Genomic DNA, 13,035 nt, shown 5'->3' on the forward strand with positions numbered 1-13,035 from the left:
TTCTTTCATTTTTGTATTAAAAGTTGACATTATTCAGGCTTTCAAATCACAAAGGCGGGACTGAAACTCTTAAAAACATACTTAGCTACGAAATTACTTACATGTTTTATGATAGCCAGTGAGGAATAACCCAGTTAAATCTGGTTTTGGGCAGACAAGGAGGCCTCAAACCTCAACTGAATGACAACTTGATTTGTGAGTGGAGGGCTCATATGCCCATTGATGATTTTTTTTTTTTTTGAGACAGGGTCTCCCTCTGTCACCCTGGCTGGAATGCAGTGGTGTACTCACAGCTCACTGCAGCCTTGAGTCCCAGACACAAGCTATCCTTCTACCTCAGCCTCCCAAGTAGCTGGGACTCCTGTAGGTGAGCACCACTGTGTCCGACTAATTTTTTTTTTCTTTTTCTTTTTCTTTTTTTTTTTTTTTGCAGAGATAGGGTTTCACCATGTTGCCCAGGCTTATCTCAAATTCATGGGCTCAAGAGATCCTCCCAGTCTCCCAAAGTACTTAGATTACAGGCATGAGCTGCGCTGTATGGCCTGAAACATTTTTTTCATTATTATTGTTTAACTCTTGAAATTATGTGAAAACAATTGCAATGCAAAAAAAAAAAAAAAATGTTTTGAGACCACCACACTAAATGTTCTAACTCTTCATACTCAATTTTGCATGGGGGAAAGAAAAAAAACAAAAAAACACACAAAAACAAACACTGAGAATGTTGTACCTGGCATTTTCTTTTCTTTTCTTTAATGAAAGCAAGTTTATTAGAGTAGTAAAAAAACAGAAATGGCATTTTATTTTTAAAAGGTTGCATTTCTCCTACTCAGTTTCGACTCTAACTCATGATAGAGATAGGGATAAGGGGCACTAAAACAATTGGCCTTTGGGTAATAGTTTGCTGTTGCTGGTATTCAAAGTATTTAGAATACACAAGCAGTTATATACCTAAGATGAGGAAGGTGAAATGTCATCTCTAATTTAATGGAACAATAATAAGCTTGGTTTTCAATAACTGTACTGTTATTTGGCAATGCATTAAAATTTACTTTATAATAGAGAGATAAAACACAAGAGTGCCTGTTGCTAGATTCATTCTAAATTTCCCTTAATTTACTCTAACCCTGAAAACTATATTCTATAATCATCGGATATATCTAAATAAGTTTAATCACATTCTAGCATTTGCTAGTGTTTGGAAATACACATATTACAAAACTTTATGACTCTAACCCTGATTTATAAAAACTTATAAACTTTCCTTTATAATGAATAACACTTAACTCAAGTTTTTTGGAAAGTCAAAAGTTCTCCCTTTTTGAATCATACTTATGAACATTTTAATTGGTTATAAGTGTTGCAGAGGTTTTGGGCAAATCCCTTAAATTCCAGTCTGGTTTCAACTGGGTGTTCCTTATTTAAACTTGAAAAGCCTTACAGTGGGATAGCTGAGTTTTATTCCATGTTCTCCAGCTCATTTCCAAAAGGCTTGGAACCAAACTCTAGGGAAAGAGATCCCTCATCAATCCTTACAACAGAAATTAAAAAGTGGCTGTTAACCCCCTCTCCTGAGCTGAAACTCCCATGTTGCATATGGCTCTAGGTACAGGGTCATTAACTAAGCACACTGACCTAAGACGATTGTCCGCTTAGAATTAAATTTTTAAAATTCCATTTATTGATAAGGAAAGCCTAAGTCCCACCGGTCATTAATGAATGAGAGTGGATGTGGATCATAAGACTAGTGAATTTTGGCTGCCGTGCATATCCATAGCCATATCATTGAACCCACAACAAAACACAGATATGCTACATGCATATTAGACAATAGATTGTTATTGTTTTTAAAGATGGATGTTTATGGTTTTGGATAATTCTTTACAAGGCTAAATTCATGTGAATGTGTGTGTGGAGATGGGGCCTATGTCACCCAGGCTGAAGGGCCGTGCTGTGATCATGGCTCACTGCGGCCTCAACCTCCTGGGCTCAAGGAATCCTTCATCTCAGCCTCCCAAGTATCTGAGGCCACAGGTGGACACCACCATGCCCAGCTAATTTTTTTCTTTTTTGTAGAGACAGGTTTCATTATGTTGCCCAGGCTGGTCTCAAACACCTAGGCTCAAGAGATCCTTCAGCCTCAGCCTCCCAAAGTGCTGGGATTACAGGTGTGAGCCACCGTGCCGAGCCCAGGCTAAAATTTCTTCTTTAAAGGTTCTCAAATATAACAATAGATGTTAGAACATTAAACAGAAGTACTTGGAGTAATAGAACCTAAGGTTGATGGAGACCTTGGAAATTATACAGTCATATGAAATCATTTTTGGTAAGGTTCTAAGGATATACAATTAACAATCTACTAGGGAAGCTAACAGTGCAGTCCAGAGCTTCTGGTCACCAAAGGTATGTCACTTCCACAATAGTAATGATACTGTTTTATTCAGCCTATCCTTTCTGATATACATAACTACTCATTGCGCACAAGTAATTAATGGATAATTATAAAAAGTTATTAGATTCAATGTCTTATATTAAATGAAGAAAAGCTAAGTGGGCTATCTAGAAAAAGAATTAGTGAGCGGATACCAAACGTTAATTTTTACTTAGGTCTTCTGTTCCAGAAGAGTTTATTTAGTTTGTCTTACACAAGATTTATCTCCATGGTACATTATATCAAAGCACCAGGTAAAAATTATCCAGGATGAAATGTAAATCAGTCAACATGAACCAAAATGCAGGCTTCTACAAGCATGGTCTACTTGCCAACAAATTGCCATTTATATGATTCCTCTCTTGTTGACTCTCTTCATTCATAGCACCATTCACTTGGGAATCATGTTTGTTTTCTAATCAGCTTATGATATAACGGGAAGACTCATGTCACAGCACATTTGTCACAGGTGTGTAGGTGAGTCCACCGATAAGTCCCCTTAAGTGTCAACAAAAAGTCTAATCAGTCACCGGAAGACTCACGGCTGAAAAATCTTATTAAAATTGTCCTAACATGCACCCCAATTGTAGTCCATAATTAGTCTGACAGCGAAGTTCTCTTCTAGTTATTTTTCTTGTTCATACTAGGCAGGGAATAATAATCTAATAAAAATACTCCTAATAATAACAATAAGTTACGTTTAAGTGGCACTTATAAAGTACCAGTCACCGTTCACGGCATCATATATATCTTTATACACATCTTTATTTTGTGTATATATATTTATTTGTATATATTGCTATACGTATTTTTTGAGACAGAGTTTTGCTCGTTGCCCAGGCTGGGGTGTAATGGCGCAATTTTGGCTCACTGCAACCTCCGCCTCCTGAATTCAAATGATTCTCCTGTCTCAGCCTCCCGAGTAGCTGGGATTACAGGCGCCCACCACCATGCCTGGCCAATTTTTGTATTTTTTTACAAAATTTGTAAAGAGAGGGGTTTCCTCATGTTGGCCAGGCTGGTCTTGAACTCCTGACCTCAGATGATCCACCCACCTTGGCCTCCCAAAGTGTTGAGATTACAGGCATGAGCCACCGCACCCAGCCTATATATCATTATATTTTTAAAAATATTTTATTTCTCATTATAACTGTATGAGATATACATTATTACCATGCCTATTTTACAGATAAGGGCACTGAGGCATAAAAAGGTTAAATTACTTGTTCATATTCATTCAGTAGTGTTTGCTCAGTAGTCTTTCAACAACCATCTTATCCTTCTTCCCTACAGGCAAACTATGTTGCAATCAATCTAAACTTCTTGCCTTTTCCTTAGCACCCCTTTGTCATCTTCATGCCATTTTTCTGGTTACTTCTTTTCCTGGAATTCAATTTCCAATCCTTTTGCCCACCGAAATCCCACTGTTCCTCTAAGGCCCAGGTTAAGAGACCCTTTTGGTGTTGACCCTTCCCAGATTGTACCAGCTGGAAATCACCTATTCCTTATCCGAGTTCCCAAGGCTATACTGTGTACACCTTCAAACTTCTTATCAAACGCTACTTTTTGTTCTAGTCACTTGAACATTTAGTACCTTCCCGAATAAGTCATGATTTCCTTGAATGTGGGAACATTGTAACAGGTCAGTATGTTCTTCACAGAGCCAAGCAAGTTACGTTGTCAATATGCATGTGTTGAATCAAATGAATAACCTAAACATATTCAAGCTAATTTTCTCGTGGACTCTTCAGAAAATAGCTGGTCATTTTCAGTAACAAGAGCCTGGAATTCCTGTTAAGGAGTTCCAGGGCTGAGAATCCAGAAACAGGCTCTCATAGGCAGAAGCATGGTACAGAGATGCAGCATCCCTGGAGTCTAGTTTCTGCTCTACCACTAAGCAGCAGTGGGATCTGTGACAAGACACATAAAATCTCTAAGCTTCAGTTCTGCATGTGCCCAACCAATAAGACAATTGTGCTGTATAGCTGCAAATATTTATAATAGCTCCGAGATGCTATCATTCTATGATTTATATTTAGTACTGCTGAGATCTCTGCTAAAAGTGACAAGTTCAACTGAAGTACTATCTTTGTAAAATTTTACGTGGCAACTGAGGAAGACTTAGAAGACAACAATCATTGAAGGGATTAGAAATCAGGACTACTGGGGATTTGAGACAGAGTATTATAATATAAAATGGTTTCACTTCAAAACATCATATCCAACTCATAAGGCCCTTCAACTCTTTCCTTCCATGATCAATGAAAAGAAAATATGTACCTCATACCTTGCTAATGGGAATATAAAGTAGCACAGTTGCTTTGGAAGATAGTCTCGCTCACCTCAAAAGGTGAAACACAGACTAAACATACGACCCAGCATTTCCACCCCAGATTAAATGAAGACATATGTTCCCATGCAAGTTAGTACATGGATGTTAAAAGCAGCAATATCTATAATAGCCAAACACAGAAACAGCTTAAATGTTCATCAACTAGTAAACCAAAGGATAAATGATATGGAATATTATTTGGCAATAAAAAGGAAAGAGGTACTGATACATGCTATGACATGGATGACCCTCGAAAACGTTATGCTAAAGGAAAGAAGCTAGTCACAAAATAACATCATATATTGTATGATTGCATTTATATAAAGTGTACAGAAAAGACAAATCCATAGATAGAAGTAAAGGGGTGGTTTCTTGTGGTTGGTAGAGAGATGGTGGAACAAGGTACGTAGTTTCTTTCTTGGGTAATTAAAAACATTTTAAAGTTAGATTGTAGTGACGGTTGTACAATTCTGAGAACAAGTTGAATACAAGTTGTGAGAACAAGTGAAGAATGGTTCCTCATTGGGGGTCACGAAAAAGTCCATGACTGGTGGAAGCCATTTACTGCGATGGGAATGGCTAGAAAGAGAAGATTCTGTCTTAGCCTTGAGTTTTGTGTATTCTCATTGGACATGAAGCAAAGCCGTCAAGTAGTCAGGTGAGTATGTCAAGCACTGATGCAAGCACTGGAGATACAACAGAATATGAAACGGCCAAGTTATGTGCTTATGGATCTTATATCCCTCATGCAATGATTAGGGCAATTTTAGAATTATCAAACCAAACATGTATTTAAAACATGTGATAGATGAAAGATCCTAAGGAGTAGCTGCAAATGGCAGAGAAAACATTAAGGATGGAGGCCTCCATTACTCCCACACTGTTTTGAGTCAGGTATTTTGGGTAAGCATGCTACCCTAGTTGCTATATTATGCTTCTATCATTGTATAACACACTGCTAAAACATTAATAGAGTTCATGAGTATTTATTTTTAAAAAAGAGTTTATAATCATTCCTTCATTCTTTATATAGTATTTTTTCAAAAGAAGAAGAAAAGCAGTATCCACGCCGATGTATTGATTTAGGTTGACAGATCTATACCTGGAGACATTGTAAGAAACACAGCAACACTTTTCTTTAGAAATAAATCTGTAAAATGGCACTTTATAAATCACTGTTTGCTTAAACTCAGATCTGAAAACTTTTACTTATCTAAACTAGAAAATGATAGGATCTATGCAATGCATTCTGCATAAAGTTATATATAGTATTGTGGGGGAAAAGTGAGAAAGTCAAAACCCCAGTTGGATATACCTAAAGGTAAAATATTATTCTCATTTTTCCTTTAAATACAGATTTTCTAAATTATCACTCAAGAAACACCCTCACGTATCTTCTTCACTCTTCAAATGTTTCTCTAATTCCTTTCATTAGATCCAAAAAAGAAAAAAAGAGGAAGAGAATAAGAAGATAAGGAAAGAAACGATGAATGAGAAGAAGAAAGAGAAGGAGAGGAGAAGGAGGGAAAAAAGGAGGAAACGGAGAAATAGTAAATAAGATGATAATCTTTTTTTCTGATACTCTTCGAAAACAAATTGCACATGGGAAGTAAATGTACCTCCTGGAGACCGCCGGAACTATTTCAGCAGATATTACTAGGCACACACACATATCCCACCTACGTCAGCTCCCTTCGTTGCTATATATGTATCCCAATTTATACAATGTGCTTACATGCCTATATTTTGATTGTCAAACATGCTATTTTATACAAGCTGCTCAGTGGTGAGATGGCCAGAACTGCTCTTTTTATATAATCATTACTTTTTTTTTTTAACGATATTCTTGCTTAATGTTCTAAGAAATCCTTTTGGTTTATGGCCCACATGTTGCATAGCATCAAAGGTTATTCAAACAAAGCCAATCCAAGTGGCATCACGGCATAGCTTTGAGAACACATTCCAGGTGACTTGCACACAATTTACGTTCTGAAATAGACTACATATGGCTATGATAATAAGCCCATTACTGAAAAAAAGCACTTTAGCAACATGTATAAACCTCTATGAGATTATACATCTGCATTATGCACATACATTATCTTTATTATATTTATCTCCCCTAATATCATGTAGGCCACTTTCACTTAAGAATAAAGGGTAAAGATGAAAAAAAATTCTCATTTTAAAACACCTTTCCACAAGTATTGTAAAATTATCAGATTGATACAATATATGGGATATAGATGTAAGTTAAAAGTCTTGCCATAGTTCATATTAATTCCCCATGAATGACTGCAAAACCCTATTCTTATTCAAAAATAAAGAAAAGCTGGAAAATAAAGGCTAACCTTAACATACATTCTCCTATATGATCATACAGAAAAGTCTAGATGTGATTAATCTGCATCAATAAGAAAACCATTATTTACATCCCAAACAGAAAAGTTTATCTACAGTTCTCAACCAACTTAATATTTGTTCTCTATGGATTGCTACAAGGACACGATACTGCGAAAAATTATAAACAATATTAGCACATAGCTTCTATGAGGTGGCAAAACTCTAACATTTTTCATATACTATAAAAATGCACATACAAATAACCCACCAAGCAAATATCAATGCAAATCTATGTATCATTTGTCACTGAATAAAATTAATATCTGTGTCTAGCACAAGGAGGGTCAGTATATCTTTGAAATGGTACAAGCTTCTCTACATTTGAAATTCATGTGGAGTATAAGCACACACCTCTAAGAAGAATAAGTGAATAGAAATCATAGAATCCTGGAAGAGTGACAAAGCTGAGAGATCCTACAAACCAACCTCTTCACTATGTACGTGAACACTGAGTCTCAAAGTGTTGAAACAGCCTAGAGGGCAGTGTTGTCCACATCCCAAATTTTCAACCATCCCCATGGAGAAACTGTCATTCTGAAGTATCCAAAGGCAATCCAATGTCAAACGTATGATTTACATACTAATTTAGTAAGAGTGTCCAGGGTTTCCTTTGCTATTGACACAGCAGATGCTAAATACAAAACTAGTTTCACACACAAAAAATTTAACATTGCCTTTTCAGTCTCAATTCCTCAATTTTGGCATTTTTCACTACATTACTATGAATTCTGCTGCATAACTGTGGCCCAGACAGAAACTGCCCCCTTATCCTATAATGTTAAATCAGAACAAAGGTTCTAGGTTGTCTTTGGGGGCAGGAGAAGGGTGGTGTGGGAGAGAAGGAAGGAGAGAAGGAAGGAAAGAAGGGAGAGAGGAATAAAAGAGAGAGAAAGAAGGGAGGGAGAAATGAAAGGAGGGAGGGAGGGAAAGCAGACAGAAATGATGACTTGCTACTGCTGTTCCAGCAAGCTGGTTAATTGCATTTGTTTCATATATCTCCAAACACCCTGGTATATTAATTACATTCTGTAACACCAAGCTCTTTTGATTTCCTCTGTCACTTCCACTGAGCAATTTAATTGTATTCCTCCTAGCAACACACTGATTTAAAAATACATATATAAAAAAACCCTTGATCATAATTCTGTAGTCTAATGTATAGTTTATACATGCATTTCTGTTATGGAGATATGTAAATTCATGATTTATGAGGACATATTCTTTAAAAAGTTATACCAAAGTGTTCTTATCATGAAAATCAAACACACCTGGGACAAACAGGTAAACCTATTTTGTTATGGTAATGTACATGTATTTTAATGTACTGAAAATACATGAAAAATGATTACAGATGTTGCCATAGTATAATTCACAATAATTAAACCCTGAACGTCTACGGCTTAGACTGGGAAAAGAGAGAAGCAGTGCACACACATGTATCCCTCCCCTACTATCGCTGGGGGGCAAAGGTACTCATGTAGTCCATGATTGAAAACAGCCACTTGACAGCAGGTAAACTCATCTGTATTGCCTCATGTTTATAGAAAGCCTTCCTTTTTGAGTCCAATACATTGGGCTCTACGCAGCAGTTAGCTGCCAGGAACAAAGTTAGCTACCACAGATGGGCAAAAATAGGCAGTGTCCCAAATAATGAATTCATCCACAATGCAAATGCTGGAGGAAAGTTTATGTGGCATCAAGCTATTGTGATGGCTCGAACAGTTGGACTAATACACTTTAGGTTCTTTACAAGTACAGTAAGTAATTAAAAACCTAAAGTACTGCAATCCAGTTAGGAAAAAAAAAATCTAGTATTCCTCTACACCAATTATTTCCATCGATATAAAAATTAAACCCTCTAGAAGATTAATAGCAAATATTCTTTGAACTTTTTCTTTTGAATACAAACCAAAAAGCATGTTAACGATTATTTCCACTCTTCATTCAAAAGAGCCACAAAAAAGGATTTTGCAATAGTCGCACAAGAAATTGACATCCTGTGAAAATATCCCAGTAAACCAAATCGGAACAAAAGACAAGAGAATCAGAGGCAGAATGCTGTGGGCTTGACAGACTGACTCAACCTAGAGGGAGACACCTACAGCACCTGTTTAAGGCCCCCGTTGTGTTTGCCACTGCGGACTGAGCTAAGTGTCCCACTCCTGTAGCCAGCCCATAGCTGATGCTTCCTCGTTCGTGGAGCCTCGCCCAGTCTTACTTTTGACAGTTTTCTCCCTAGGATCTAAATTCTTCCTTCTGATTTAACGCCAGGAGAGCATTCACTGGAACACAGGTGATACACACTGACCTCAGTCTCCAATTCCTAACCCATTGAACCTTCCTTAGAGTGTCTGTGACTGTATTTCTTCACTTGAATGTCTAAGCCAAAGTTCAGACACAAGAGCAAACATCAAACAGAGAGCAGGCACAATAGTATTAGGCTCTTTCAGGAGATGTACTGTAATATTTCTTTTTCTAAGAAAACTGGGAAAGCATCATTTATTACCCAACTCCTTAATTAATTAAGTAAATTACAACAACAAGAACAACAATAGGTGACTACCAACATGTTCCACTTGCAGCAGTTTAGAAACAAAAGACTTAAAGAAAACCTCTGCCCCCAAGGAGCCCGTGCCTGGCCAAAACGGACAAACAGACATACTGTCATTTCATCTATAACCCACATCAAATTCTAAAAGAAATGGTTTTGGGGGATTGGGGGGTGGGGGGGCACAAAAAAAAAAGATAAAAGCATTTTTAACTTACCATCAACCCGAACATATAAAAATCCACAGAGCATTAGTTGTGTAAACATCAGCAGACTCATTTTGACATATTAAAAAGGATCCAGATTGTTTAAGAAACCAATCCCAGAGAGCAAAAGTACAAAAATAAGTATCAAAAAAAGAGGTAGGTCCAAACTTTAGACTTTCCTAGATACTAATTAAAGTCAAGAAGAGCAAATCGCAAGATCAGAAGGGGCCGGTGGAAAGGTCTTGAACAGGGCACGTTTAGATCCATCCAAATTAACAGAGGGCACTTCGAAGGCTGCTGTATTTCCAACACTCTGGCTTCCTAAATTCCTGCAAATGCAGCCCAGCCAGAGGGATGATTCAAGTGTGTCTAACCCTCTCTCCTTAGGCTCCACTGCAAGCCAAAGCCAAGTTCTTTCTTCAGAAGTCAAGATGATGAAGGGGGAGGAAAAGACCTAATTCCTAGAAAGTGTTCCACAAACTTGCCAGCACGCTGCCGAAAAACCATGGGCCTGCCTACTGGTTTTCTTTCCCCCGGTTTCCTTCTCCGTAGCAATCCACGTCCGGAGTTATTTTTTAATATGTATATATTTTTACTTAACTTCCATAATGAGGATGTGTCAAAGCAACACTTTGCAGGCGGGCAGACTTGGCGGGCCTCTCTCTCCTTTGCAGCCTGGTGGCCTCCCTCCACCTCTCTCGTTTCCAAAAGAGAGGCAAAGGGAAATCAGGACGATTCGGGTGGAGAATCCGAACTCCTACGTGGTGGGGCTGCGGGAGGAGGCGGGGAGGGAGCGAGCGAGGGAAGCAGCCAGCGAGGGAGGGAGGGGCCGGGCGGGGGCGGAGGCGGAGGCTGAGGCTGCAGCCACCCCGCGGGGCCGCCGCTGAGCGAGGTGCACCCGGCGGCTGCGGGCGCGGGCAGAGCCGGGCGTGTGAGCCCAGCCCGGGAGCGGCGGAGACAGGCAGCGCTCAGCCCAGCGCCAGGGCGGTCCAGCCGCTCGCCCGGTGCAGCCGCCGGTCCCCGCGATCCGGTCCCCGCCGCTGCTCCGGCAGCCCGGCCCGGAGCGTCCGCCTCCTCCGGCAGCTGCCGCGGGTGGAAGCACTCGGAGGAGGGAAGGCGAGGAGGCGGGAGGGGCGGGGAGGAACGAACGCGGCTCGGAGTCTGCCCCGGGGAGGGGCGGGGGCGGCGGGGGCGCGCGGAGCCTCCACCTCCAGACCCCGTCCGCCGCCCGCAGACTCCGCCGCCCGCCCGCCCACGCGGGGGCGCCTGCCCGCTGGGGAGCCGGAGGGTCCCGGAGAGCGGAGAGTCCCGGCGGACCGAGACGGACCAATGCGGGGGCCCGGCCGGCTGCCCCGCGCCGAGGCCCGCGGGCCACTCCGTCCCCTTCTCCGCGCCCCGCGTGCCCCTCCTTCCCGCCTCGGGAGGGCAGAGGTGGGCTCCAGCGCCTGCTCCTCGCCGCGTCCCGTTTAATGGGCAGGTAATTTTCTCGGTGAGCGATTTCACGGAAGCCCGGCCTAATTATTCATCGCTCCGTCTCCGGAGCTGCGGCGCGGTCTTGAAGGAGCTCACCCTCCGGGACCCGGGGCGCAGCCTCATTACCCGTCAAAATCACACACACTCTTCACCTTTGAGCCACATGAGAAGCCGAGGAGGAGGAAGGCAAGGGAAGGAAACGCAATATAAGACCTTTTGGACTGGAAGGTTGTGGATAGATGCTTCCTATACGGTTAAAAAGCACAAGGGAGAAAAGGGAGGGGGGCAGAAATCAGTAACCTCCGGCGGCTCATTTTAGCCAAGATCTATGGCCCCCTGCGGCATCCCCAAGGGGCGGAGGGGGAGGAAGGGGTGGCACCCCCCTTGGGTTACTCAGTTGCCTTGTGACCCCTCGAAGATGAGTTTGATGCGCGATCGCGCAGCGCGAGGGAGTTCCGCAGAAGGTGCAAAGCAGGGGAGCGGGGATCCCAGAGTGGGGCGGGGGTCCCGAAGTCTCTCCCCTCCAGAGACCGCACCTCCAGAAGGACATTCGGAAAACGCAGGCTCTGGGTGTGGAAGCTGAAAACCCAGCTGAGCTCATGGAAGCTCCAAAAGAAGCCGAATTTCAGCCCAAAGACAACGAAACCCTGAACGTTAAGGCCAAGGCTACCAAGTGATGCCATTCAGGACCGGGGATGATTAAGGAAGGTCGCGTGAGATCACAGGGATGCCAGCGTCGGCGGTGCTCCGGTGTGGCCGGGCCCACGTGTGATCACAGGCTCGCTGGTAGCTGTTTGATGCCTGTTCAGATGATTAGAAGGCGGCTTAGAGGAACGCACGCGGGTCCCTGAGCCGAGCTAAATGCCGATGGTGAGTCTCTAGTTCCCCCTACTGGAAAATGTCAGGAAAGATTCTCTCCGTAAGGGGCCCCTTGAGGAGGAGCCTTTGTTTGGTGGATGCATTTTGGTGCTGCTACTTAATTTAGGCCTCCCTTGCATATTATGGGCGCTGTGTGTAGTTTTAAAAAAAGGTCAGCGACATTCAAGCAATTAGAAGAGACATTAGGACACCTCAGCACGCTTGAAAATTACGGTAATGAAAGAGTCTTGCCAAAGAATGAAACAACCACTCTTCTTGCTAAAGCATTAAGAGTAATTTCAGCACACTTTTAATCTACAGTATTTACTTGTGAAGAAAAAAAGTGCATTCGGTTGTTAAAGTTGAATCACTTGAATTCTCACGGTAATAATTCTGAATGTGCTATTGTTTCAGCACCCCATGAAAAAAGGCTTAACTATTAAGGAGAAACTTGTTCACTCCCCACCACCCCAAAGGTCCAATAAATCGGATAATACTGTGGTTTAGAAAAATCCAAAAGTGCACTATTAACATCTCTTTTATCTCTGGAACAGGAAAGTAATTAAAATTCTTGAAAACTTTCATTTTAAACACTTGGGCTTGGTTTACCCAGTTCAAGATTACAATGTCTAGCTCATGTCTCCAAATAATATACACCACCAGCTTATCTCGGGCAAATTTCCTTATGCGGGTGAAATTTTTAAGATATTCTGAAAATAGAGTCTTCCTAATAATGCAGGAATTCACACATCATCTAGACTTATAAGACCTTTAATTTTAAGAT

At 41.2% G+C, this 13,035-nt stretch overlaps 1 protein-coding gene across 11 annotated transcripts in view; it reads right to left on the reverse strand.

Annotated features, from left to right (window-relative positions):
- ROBO2 (roundabout guidance receptor 2) overlaps window positions 1-13,035 on the reverse strand; it is a 1,778,513-nt gene that overhangs the window by 591,537 nt on the left and 1,173,941 nt on the right. For 3 of the 11 annotated variants that reach the window (XM_050782123.1, XM_050782131.1, XM_050782127.1), the window contains exon 1: window positions 9,933-10,704. The exons of 7 other annotated variants lie outside the window; for them this stretch is intronic. In XM_050782123.1, the coding sequence (XP_050638080.1) occupies window positions 9,933-9,993 (61 nt within the window). In that variant the 5' untranslated portion in view covers window positions 9,994-10,704. Of the gene's footprint in view, window positions 1-9,932; window positions 10,705-13,035 lie in introns of those variants that run through there. One more of the 11 variants, XM_050782130.1, reaches the window with a different exon arrangement.

This window comes from Macaca thibetana, chromosome 2 (assembly GCF_024542745.1).
Source record: "Macaca thibetana thibetana isolate TM-01 chromosome 2, ASM2454274v1, whole genome shotgun sequence".
Taxonomy (NCBI): Eukaryota; Metazoa; Chordata; class Mammalia; order Primates; family Cercopithecidae; genus Macaca; species Macaca thibetana.